Genomic DNA, 12,766 nt, shown 5'->3' on the forward strand with positions numbered 1-12,766 from the left:
TCTTTGCTGTTTGAATTCGGAGCCTATTTCAGTCAGTGTGCTATTTATATATGATTTGTGGTGTATTTTAAAAGCCTTTGATTAAAAAAAGACTAATGTTCTTTAATTGAATTATTGATTAATGGTATTAACATTACACGGCTATAAATATGCAATTTTGTGATTACGTAATTGAGAAAAGAATGAACACTAATGATTTATTAGATTAAAATGTCTTATCTGATTATTTCTGAAAACAATCTGATGAGTTTTTGATTATATTATTTATATTTTGTTTTATATATATATCCTTATATAGCCTTATTTTAGCCAAGGCCAATTGTTTAGATGTCTATTAGACATGTTTTAAAAACAAATATGCTTGGGTCTGTATTTAAAGAGATGATTGTGTATGAAAGTTTTGAAAATACTCTGTTAAGCTCATCTGGCACCAGCAATCATCGCCTTTCTTCCCCATTCTGATGCTCATATTTAAGTAGCATGTCTATACTGAGCTCCACCACAAATTTAAATTGAAATTATTTATTGTTCATTTAATGAAATCGTTTCATTTTGATACCAGGACAATGACAGACAATTATTTTGGTCATACTTTATGTCAGGTTTTTTTAAAAGGCACTTATTTACCCCTTTTTCAAGATTTAAGATAAGTCGTATGTGTCTCCAGAATGTGCAAAGTTTCAGCTCAAAACACCTATCAGATTATTTATTATACCTTTCAGAATGATGAATTTTCTGCTCTTAACACATTGTAGCTGTTTTTGTTGCCTGTGCCTTTAATGCTAGGTCTCTCCGCCCACCATTCCCACTTGTCTGTCAGTGTGTCTCATTTACATTTACATTTACATTTAGTCATTTAGCAGACGCTTTCATCCAAAGGACACACGTCCTGTCTTGTCTCCGTCAGATAAACATCACAGTGACAGACATAAAGGAGGCAGATCTCATGTAACATTCGGAAAAAATGCTACAGTTAGAACTTTCCCAATGATTATTTGATGTATTTGTTGTGGACTTAATTCAAGTATTCTGCAACGATGAGTCACACACAATGTCATAACATAGTTCATGCACAAACACAAACACAAGTTCGCATGTTTAACCTTACACTGTTTTTGCATAACTCATGTGACAGGATACACGTTAATATTCACTGCTGTATGGATATCCGTTATGTTCATGTACAAAATAAACCTGACTTAACGTCCACAAACCGGGATTGAACGCGGGGACTGATGCGGCTGTGGTGATAAAGACAGTAATATCGCCGTTATTCATTACAAACATGCACTGTTATAAAACAGAGAGCTGAACAGATCTTTTAATCCCTGTTGCTTTACACACGTCCTGTCTTGTTGATATGATTATATGCGTTACTATGAAGACATGTTAATATGCGAGTGTCGATCAATTCGGTGGGTGGGGAAACCGCACTCCAACGTGACCTTGTGGTCAGCCTCAAAATGGGAAGGATTTGGATCCTATTTTAATGTTAGGAAATTAAAAAAAGAGATGCATTGTGTTAAATATGACTGTGGACACTTTATACCTGCGCACAGTTCGGTCCAAACAGCTTACAAAAGAAGATTTTCATCATAGGTGCCCTTTAATGCACATTGAAATTTAAAGTAATAGTATACTTGGAGTGGGGAACACATTGTAAACAAAAAAGAATTGCTGTTATTAATAAAAAATGTGAGATGTGAGTGTTTTATAAACAGAAACACAGTTTTGAATGTCAATTTTTTTATTATTTAATAAAAAAACTTGATGGGAAATTGACTCACAGCTTAAAAGTAAACATACTTTACATATTTTAATTATAGCATACTTAAAAACACCTAGCATAAAGCAGGATTTGTTATATTTACAGCATCCAGCCAGAATATATCATCATTAATAGCGTTTTAAAAGTTCATTCAAGTAAGATTGTCATATACAGTAGTAAAAGGCATGTAAGTAAAACAAAAAACACCCAAAACCTACAATAAATCAGATTAAAACAAGCCCCAACAGTTGTTTTTCCAGGATGACCAATAAAACTACTCCAGCCACTTCTTCTGCTCGTCGCTAAACTTTCTAGCCCACCTTTGCGTTATCTCCAGGTAAACGGTGGGTTTATGTGGCAGGTAGTCAAGATACACGGTTTTACCCCATGTTTTAGGGATGGCCTTTTCAATCTGCGTTCCTTCATGCCATTCATTGAATGACGTTATGGAGATGATCTGTGGTCTCGCATCCACTGCAGCATTAAAAGCGGTTTCATAATATTTTCCGTTAATGCGGTTTCTTGTATTCTGTGCATTCCAGGGCCGGATACTAGTATCGATATAACCTGGCCCTACGCTTGGAATAAACACCAAGTCATTATAGTCGCAGAAGGTTTTGATGGTTCTCCAGTTATGATGTGAAGAGCCGTATGTAAAGCCGTTGGTTGCAAAATAAGTGTAAAGTCCATCAAATCCTGCAGTCAGGATGTCCTTCTTGTGTCTTTCTTCCACAAGAAGGGCGATGAAGATGCCGTCATATGGTGTGTTTCTGACGGTCGATATGCCGTTCGGCTTTAGCAGTTGTGCCCAAACATCAGGAGTCTGTAAGTAGGAGTCGTATATGTAGTAGAGAGGAAGAAGTTTGCCTGTGCTTGTTTTGTATTTATAAAAAGCAGGATGGTTTCCATAGCTAGTATAAAAAGAGAATAAGGGATATTAAATAAAATGTGTATTGATCATGTGTTTCTGTTAAAGTAGCTACAGATGATTTAGATTAGCTAGAGAATAATTAGAGATTAATTTCCTAAATTATAAATAAAAAAACAAGAGTTTGTTAATGATTTATTAGTATATTTAGAAAATTATAGGCAAAGTATTTTATTCTTGATCTTGAACAGGCTTGTCTAACATTACAAATCTGAGTATTATTTGTATTTGTACACTTGTATGAAGTAGATAAATAGTGAGAGCTTAATAAAATGGATTAAACATACCGATCCACAATATACTGAATATTTTCACGCATATTTGCATCGTCTCGTCCTTTGTATGGTTCAATATGAAACACAACCTGTCATGGAGGAACAAATAGTTTATATAGGACACCAAAACACCTATGAATTTCAACCAAATAATGACACAGAAAAAAAGTTGTTGTATAAACAATTACAAAAGAAATGGGAAAATTGTTATTTATAAAATGTTGAGGAAAAAAAAATTACATTTTATTACTGTATTATATTTTAATTTGGTATCTTAAAATTTTGTAATCAAAGTTTAAGTAGTTCTGTATTATTGAAGGATCTTTAAATAGTTTTCTTAATAAATAAATTAATAATTTTGAAAATAATTTATTGTTTTAACATTTGAATAAATCAAGTTAAACTAAATTAATTTTTATATGTTCTAGTTTTATTTATTTATTTTCTTTTCAGCTTAGTCTCTTTATTCATCAGGGGTTGCCACTGTGGAATAAACTGCCAACTGATCCAGCATATGTTTTACGCACCGGATCCCCTTCCAGCTGCAACCCAGTAAGGAAAGACAACCATAGACACTCATTCACACACATAGAGTACACTATGGCCAGTTTAGCTTATTCAATGCACCTGTACCGCATGTCTTTGGACTGTGGGAGAAACCGGAGCACCCGGAAGAAACCCACGTGAACACGGAGAACATGCAAACTCCAAACAGAAATGCCAACTGACCCAGCCGAGGCTAAAACCAGCTATCTTCCTGCTGTGAGATGACAGTGCTAACCACTGAGCCACCGTGTCGCCCAAATAATTTACTGCTTTATTATTTTAATAAATGAGGGTAAACTAAATTATAATGAGATATTTATATTGCAAGAAGTTAATATAAAACTAAACAATTGTATATATTCTATTTTATTTCAGTTAACTTAAGTAACAAGAAATAAATTTAGTTTTAGTTTTAGCTATATTTTAAGGTAAATCTAATTAAAATATGGACTAATTTACAATTTCCTTGTCAGCTAGCTGACAAAGTTTATAAAATATTTAAAAATATAAAATTCAAGTTATATTTCTATGAATTGCATTATAATTCAGATAAAGTTAATTTTTCAATATTATTTTTATTTTAGCTTATTTTTATAGTTAAAATAACCTTTAAAAAGATTTGAGTATTAGTTAACTAAAACAACACAGCCATACTAATTCCATTCATACATATTCAATTTAAACATATTTATTTATACATATTACATTTTTAAAAACATATAAATTGTACAACACCTTCAACTGATTTTTGTCAGCTGCATCCAAAATCAAAGGCAGCAAGCTATCAATTTCTTCTCCATTGTCATCCTTCATACTACGTGGATACCACGAAACTGCTAGAACACCTGAAATAAGCAAAACAAATGATGACTAAACATATTTAAAGAATAAAATACAGACAAGACCGGCGGGGTTACATTGGTGCCGTGACCCGGATGGGAGTGAGGTTTAGGGGGTGAGTGTAACGGAGGCCAGCTTGTGTGTGCTGTGCAGGTAAACCTCACTCCTCTGACCTCTAAAGGTGCTCTAGGGACAGACACTAGAGGCCATGGTCTTTAGCCTCCTTGTTAGAGCAACCGACTCCCATGTGGAGGGACGCCGGATCGATCCTAGCTCAGAACGGGTTGGGTGGCGTAAGACCGGCGGGGTTACATAAACACAATACCGTGATACCACAATATTTTTGTGGTTAATAGGTTAATATACCGTCACAAACTTTTGCCAGCCCATGTCTAGATGGCAGTACACAATATTTTACCAGATATTTTTCAAGATACTAGTATTAAGCTTAAAGTGAAATTTAAAGGCTTAATTAGGTTAATTGGGCAAGTCATTGTATACTCATGGTTTGTTTTGTAGACGATAGGAAAAAAATAGCTTAAAGCTGGATTTAGTTTCCGGTACTACGTCATATCATTAATATCATTCAATGTTTTTAAACTAATTATTTTTATTATTTTTTACAACTATTTTAATGATTATAAAGGTTTTTTATAACCACTCAAAATTTTCTTAAATCAAACTTTGATGCATCACTTGCTTTTGTTCATATCTTGAACAGTTTTACCTATTAAATTAATTAAAATATTGATGAAAACAGAACATGGGCTGCTCTACAAATATATATATATTACTATGTCAAGAATACAAGCAAAAAAGTACACTTAATAAAAAATACTGACCTCTTTTTAGACTTAGCCCTCTCCACAATTAATACATTACTGTCTGGCTAGTTTCTGTCCTTTACTTATGCTAAAAAGGCAATGATGGTCCAACATTCCTGACCATTATCAACAATAAAGCCTAGAAAAAGAGGGCACCAGTATATTGTAAATTCTTTAATTATAGTTTTGTAACTATTAAATTATTTTAAATCCAAAATTGTGACATTTACATCAGTATAAAACCTGTGACTGGTGGAAAAACATTTCTGTAATTGTGTACTCGGGTCTCCATTTTTGTCATGGTCTCTTTTGGCTTTAACAAACTTTTCTCTCAGGTTTTTCCAAACTTTTTTAACAAAAACTTTACTCCTTTCCCATGTCTGTTGCAATTTCTAGCCAAGAATTATTGATCATCTGGTTCTTTATAATCACAGATCATAAAGGTGTCTGTACAGTCATAATCTCTTCAAAGTGTTTCATATTTCAATTAAATGAAACGCGGCGCCACGCACACAAACTATGCGCTCATCTCAAAAAACCCATGCACTACGCCAGCCGAAATCAAGACGTGCACACCCAAAGCATACCCCCGAAAACACAGTTATGACGTCACATTTGCCGCATACACTTAAGTGAACTAGTGGACAAGTCGAGTATAAACCAGGCTTAAGAGGGCTAATAATATTGACCTTAAAATGAGTTTTAAAAAATTGAATACTGCTTTTATTCTAGCCGAAATAAAACAAATAAGACTTTCTCCAGAAGAAAAAATATTATCAAAAATTTCCTTGCTCTGTTAAACATCATTTGAAAAATATTTAAAAAAGAAAACAAAAGTCACAGAAGGGCGAATTATTTTGACTTTAACTGTATAATATACATTTGCTTAAATACATTTCCTCACCAACAGCAGCCATTCTCAGCTGTCTCATGTGTTCCTCTAAAACCGCTGGATCTCTGGAGCTGTACGGACCCAACGCAGGGTAGAAATTTGCCCCGATGTCCTCAGGAGGTTGGTGTCGTCCCGTTGAATAACTTGAGGCCACTTTGGGGTCCCAATGTGGTAAAAGTGGATGATCCCAGTGGACGTACTTTCCATCAAACTGAGGGCTTCCATACCAGACGTAGTAGAAAGCGTGCACATTGTAATTTGGTTCAGGGAAATCTTGCAATTCATTCTCCATTTTCTCAGGCTTTTCTAATGGTATCATCAGCACGGGTTTGGGGGATAAAATGAGGTTGGTGTTTTCTTTTGGAAAGGGAATAAGTTTTACTGCAAAATGGCTGCCGGAAATGTTATCTTCAGGGCTTAGAGACTTAAGGATGACTGTTATAATGAACACAGCTAAGGCTAAAACGATGACTGCACAACATGATTTCCGCCGAAACCGTGCCATTACTCTGGTGGACGGTTACAGTCCATTCCAGCCAAGATCTTCAGGAGATGGAACAGATGTGATCATCTTTAGGTAACCGCTGGATAGCTGTAAAAATAAAAATAAAAGGTTGTTTACAATCACATGGTTCTGGTGACGAGTGAAATTCAGATGGAGGGTAGGAAGTAAAAAACTGAATGGGAGACAGAGAAAAGTGTATTTACGCGATTTAAACTATATTTCAAAGGAGATACAAACAGAAAATAAGCACATTTGTTCTTTATATCATAAAGAGGACAGAGTTTTCTGCTGAACTAAAATATGTTTGCCTGTCTTCGAGGTTATAGATACTCTATAAGCTATTACGTTAAATGAAAAATACTATAATAAATACTAGTGTTTGGAAGCATACTATAGATAACTACTTGAATTAAACTGTCGAATTAATTCTATTCAGGGTTCATACACATTTTTACTACTAAAATTTCATGATTTTTCCATGACTTAACCAGGACTTTCAAGTAAATTACATGACCTAATCTTTCATGCAATGTCTATACATATACATTGTAAATAATAAGACAATGCATGTTCAAATTTATTACAGCATATCATAAAACACAAAACAAATCTATTTAGTTTGATTTTATTTGATATATCTATTGTATGTAAAATTTATTACATGGCAGTTCATTCCTGCTGTGGCACCTCTGAAATTGAGGATAAGCCAAAAGAAAATGAATGAATGAATTAATGAATGAATGAATAAATGAATGCATGCATGCTTGCTTGCTTGCTTGCTTACTTGCACAGTATTCATAATGTCAGACCATGTTTTTGGCCAAAGACAGAAAAGAAGTAAAGACAACTAATGTATTGTCAAATTTACAGATATTTTTTAAACAAATTTTCATGATTTTTCCAAAACTTTGTGGGGCTTTCTGTTTTTCCAAAACTTTTTCAGGCCTGGAAAATGCCATGTCAAAATTCCATGACCGTATGAACCCTGTGTATTGTTGCTGTGGTACGACACAATTGTAGAAATAAACAAATTATTCAATAGGCTTCAGTTTTTTTAACAATATAATATAATCACAATGCACCACAGTTTACACTATCTTTACAGTATTCTGTAGCATTCATTAACAAAGAGTTATACACTTTACTATGTGGTTCAAAAACATGTTTATTATAAATTACTATAGTTTTTCCCCATGCGGATATCTTCCAGACATCACAAAATAACAGATGAAAGCATACAAAAGTGTGGATGCATAGTCTACGTTTTTATTTATTTACATTTGTAAAGGGTGGGAAAGAGTTCCACAATAATTACCGTCTAGTTTTGTTTGTCTCTTTGTCGTTCTGTCAATGAACTTACCATCAACAAACATTCACCACTGCTGCGCATCTAGATGTTCATGTTACAGTTGTTTATTCTGCCGAAACGGCAATAAAGACTTGGATTATTGCAAAACAAGACGGAGATTTCATTACAGCGATTATATGGCAGAGTATGTAATTTGTATTCTCCTGGACTTTGTATAAGTGTGGTGGTGTTTGTATCTGATTATTATATAACACATTAACATATATATATATACACATAGCTAGGCCTGTATATAATCTTTATTGGTAAATTGTACACATGGATGTATTGAAAAATTGTTTATTTCATGCCGCCTTTTCATCCGTTTTTCAGTCAGTTTCTTGCTTTTTCTCCACTTTATGAGCAAAAACTTTTGGAAATCTATAAAAGCTGTTCGGCATTTCTTATATTGGCTGATTTAAACACTTACAAACAACATAAAACATAAACAATTTGATGTTCTGATAGCGATTCCTATGTGGAAGAAACACTTCCTGCCCTCTATCTGAATTTCGTCTAAATAATTTTGTGTAAACATATGCTGGAAAAGTTGGCAGTTCATTCCGCTGTGGCGACCCCAGATGAATAAAGGGACTTATTCGAAGGAAAATGAATGAATGACAGAACAGTAACGATAAATAGAGATATTTTTCTAACACTTCAATCTAAAGCAGAAGCATCGCTGTACATTATTTTGTTCTCCTCACCTCAAGGTTCTTTCTTCATCCTCAGGAACTGTTGGATAGCTGTAAAGGGAAAAGGTTTGTGCAATTAAATATTTCATCATTTTTCTAAGTTTATTATCGTATTATTGTTTTACATTAAATTAAAAATAACAGCAAAGTCTAAATCTGTGACGTAGGTTACCTCAAGGCAGCTTGTTTACTGTATTGCACAACTTATTTTGACTGTGCTATTCTTTAACCTTTTAATCTGCGATTCTATTTATACAACAAAGACACATATTGGGATGAAAGGGCAATGTTAATATGTTTTTAATCTATTTATAAGTCAAGCATTTGTGAATTTCCTTGAATTCATTGAAAAACTGGTGGTTTTAGTATGCTGTTGAGCATTGAAATAAATTACATTGAAATAATAAGAATCTACAGTATTTACACTGCCTACTATATCTAATCGAATCAAAATACAATAAAATCAATTGTAAAATAGTATTGTAATGTTTTATCTATGATGTTATACAATAGCCTGCATCATTAGTGTTTAGTTTTGTTCCTTCAGAAGTCATTAAATGACTGTATGTTTATTTTTTTTTACATCAACACGTATTTACACGTATAAATAACTCATAATAGACCAGAAACGACAGCAGCTGAACACAAAATCCCACAAAACAAGTATATGACTATGCATATTTGACAGTAACACATGCAAGTAAGCATAAAAGCAAACGATCAGCTTATTATTACATTACTACATTAAATTAAAAATAACAGCAAAGACTAAATCTGTGAAGTAGGTCATCTCAAGGCAGCTTGTTTATTTTATTGCACAACTTATTTTGACAATGCTAATCATTAACCTTTTAATCTGCGCTTCTTTTTATGCAACACACATATAGTGGGATGAAACAGCAATATAATTATATTTTAAATCTATTTATAGGTCAATCATTTGTGAATTTCCTTGTGTTCATTAAAACATACTTAAGGTGGTTTTAGTATGCTGAAAATTGAAACATTAAGAATCTATTTACACTGTATATTTTATCTACTTTAAACAAAAATACAATAAAATTAGAAATAATGTAAAAGAGCATTTTAATATAAAATAACTGTTTTATCTATGATGTTATACAATTGCCTGCATCATTAGTGTTTAGCTTTGCTCCTTCAGAAATCATTATGACTGTATGTTTATTTTTTTACATCAACACGTATTTACAAGTATAAATAACTCATAATAGACCAGAAACGACAGCAGCTGAACACAAAATCCCACAAAACAAGTATATGACTATACATATTTGACAGTAACACTTGTGCAAGTAAGCATAAAAGCAAACAATCAGCTTATTATCACATTATTACTTATTATTACTAAAATGCGTCGTCATACAGTACCTAAGTTGACAGACAGCTAGCGTCTCCTCTTATGTACAGAATTTATCTGACACTTTAATCTAATGCGGAAGTATCAGTGTACAGTATTTTCTTCTCTCGTGCACTGTAAATAGGGGTGAGTTTTACTGCTCTCTACTGGACTGGAAGAGACTGGGTGCGTCGTAATCTATGGTCGCACTATGGAGAAGGCTAAACTCAGGACGTCACTTGGCCAAAGCCCAATCACAAAGGCTGATTAATATTCATGAGGCCAGCCTTCTCCAAAGCGGTGAAAAGCAACCCTACATGACAGCTGTCAGACGCCATCTGATAGTAAACCATCGTCTCATTTATTTATTGCCTGTTGCAGTTTGGAGATCAACTAGTTCAAATTTCCTTTCTTACGTGGTGAAAATAAAGAAGTGCACTTAATATAATTTTGTTTAGATTTTATTAGTATAGCATTGTAACGGAATATAGCTATATTTTGCATTTCGCATATTTATTAAGGCAATACACAGCAGGCAAAGCTTTTTTCCATGCACAATATTAAGATTTTTAGGCTTGGCTTTTCATAAAGGGTTTTATAGAAGGTTTTTCAATTGACTGTAAGGAGAATTAAACAAAAAATAATAAAATATCCTACACTTTTATGTGTTTACCACTTTTATTTGTCGCTTGTTATCAATTTGTGTCTGTATTTCAGTTGCAATGCACATTTTTAAAGGCTGATTGTTTTCTTAAAATTTTTTTTGTCTCCTGCACTGAGCCATAAATCTCCATTTCAGGATGAAACCTGCAAAACAATAAATAAAAACGCAAATACATAAATAAAGGAAAAATTATAAAAATTTAATTAATAAATATGCAAATAATTAAATAAATGTATATAAGAATCCACAAACTCCTGCATGGTAAATAATTATATAAATACAAGAATGTTGGGGGAATAAGAAAATGCTAAACTGAAAGTTGATTTTTTTTCCCCCCTTTCAAATGTTTATTCTTTATTTAAATTTAATAAAGTAAATAAACGTAAATTATTTATATATTTATTTATGCAGGATTTTTATACACATTTAATTATTTATTTGCATTTAATGAATTTTTTTTATTTATGCAGGAATTTATAGATTTATTTACTCATTTACTTATTTTTACATATTTATTTATTTATTGTTTTTGCAGGTTTCGTCCTCCATAACACTAAACCAGTGGTGTCCAAACGTTTTCGTATAAAGGGCCAAAAACCAAATATATTTGAGAGCAGTGGGTCGAAGATAAATATACCAAACTATTTTTCGTTACCTGCCATGGGTAATTTCCTAATTTATTTCCTAATATTCAAAAATTAACAGAGAAAACATTACTTTTAATCATATTAACTAATGCAGTATAACCTTTTACGTTATAACTTATTGCAATAAAATCAAACAATCACATTTATAACAAGCAGAATCTGCCTTGTTTTATTCACCACATGTGTGCACATTTAAACTAAATTACAGCATTTAAACTGAAACATTTAATTTCAGTTAGCTTTTTTTTGTAGCTTAACAATAAAACAAACGATAAAAGGTTAAGTTAACTTTGAAATGACAATCCCCATCCTTTTTTCTTTCTTCTCAGATGGGATGGCAGGCCAAATCAACGGTTACCAGGAGCCAACTTTTGCCCACGGGCCCTAGTTTGGACATCACTGCACTAAACTTTACTTATGTTATTCATCTATAGTCTGGACGTTAATACAAAAGTAATTATAATGTTATCGATCAGCTGGGGAAGCATGGTAATAATTGTTTTTATACCCTATGTACATGCACTGTGTTGTTTATATTACAACCAGCACAAATACTGTTTGGTTTTTATATTTTTAACCAATTGCATTTTCAATCTCAGCCATAGCGGGGTGCTGTTGCATTAAAATGCATTGGGTTGGAATTACAGAATCTGTCAATAATAACTACAAGCCTGAATTAGACCAGTGTCTATTCAGAACATTGATAATATCGTAACACGCGAATACATCAGCGCAAACCTTTCTTTCATATTTTGCATCAGTAAAACAAGGCATTAAAGCAATAGTCTCTGAACCCTCAGAAATAAAGGTGCAAGAGCTGTCACTGGGGTGGTGGTACCTTTTTGAAATGTACATATTGGTACCACAAAGGTATATATTATATACCTATTATATTATATACCTAAATATTCCAAAATCTACATTTTTGAACTTTTTAGGTATTATTAATTACCCTTGAGGTATTAATGTGGACTTGTTAGTTACAAATGTGCACTTTTTGAAAAGGTACCACCCCAGTGACAGCTCTTGCAACTTTATTTTTGGGAGTATGTACAATCAGAAAATATAAGATCTATTGTCGTTTACTCATCCTTCCCTTTTTTATTGTTCTGTTTAACGGAAAAGAAGATATTATGAAGAATGTTGGAAACCTGACTTCCATAATATGTGTTTTTTCTACTATGGAAGTCAATGGTTACAGATTTCCAACCTTCTTCTAAATATCTCCTTTCATGTTCAACCTCAAACTAGTTTGGAACAAGTCAGTGGTGATAAATATAAGTAAGTGTACACAGAATTAAATTTAATTTATCTTTATTTCTATAATTATTTTACTATGTAGATTGTTTTAAAGCAGCTTAACATGTAAGTTCTATTAAATTGAAACTGCTTCAGTCCAGTTTTCAGAGTTAAGTTCAGTTCATTTCAGTGTAATATAAAGGTCACTGCTGAAATTTGAATTAAAGTAAAGCCACAA

The 12,766-nt window shown here is 32.8% G+C and overlaps 1 protein-coding gene across 2 annotated transcripts; it reads right to left on the minus strand.

The window, feature by feature from the left end:
- Nucleotides 1-1,729: 1,729 nt before the first annotated feature.
- manea (mannosidase, endo-alpha) lies at nucleotides 1,730-10,058 on the minus strand. Of its 2 annotated transcripts, NM_001004566.2 has the most exon segments (6): nucleotides 1,736-2,679; nucleotides 2,984-3,060; nucleotides 4,253-4,362; nucleotides 6,086-6,665; nucleotides 8,634-8,672; nucleotides 10,011-10,039. In NM_001004566.2, coding segments are annotated over 4 exon segments (1,317 nt in total). In that variant the 5' UTR covers nucleotides 6,579-6,665; nucleotides 8,634-8,672; nucleotides 10,011-10,039; the 3' UTR covers nucleotides 1,736-2,042.
- Between the last annotated feature and the right edge of the window lie 2,708 nt (nucleotides 10,059-12,766).

Source organism: Danio rerio, chromosome 17, assembly GCF_052040795.2.
Source record: "Danio rerio strain M-AB ecotype USA chromosome 17, GRCz13ab, whole genome shotgun sequence".
Lineage (NCBI taxonomy): Eukaryota > Metazoa > Chordata > Actinopteri > Cypriniformes > Danionidae > Danio > Danio rerio.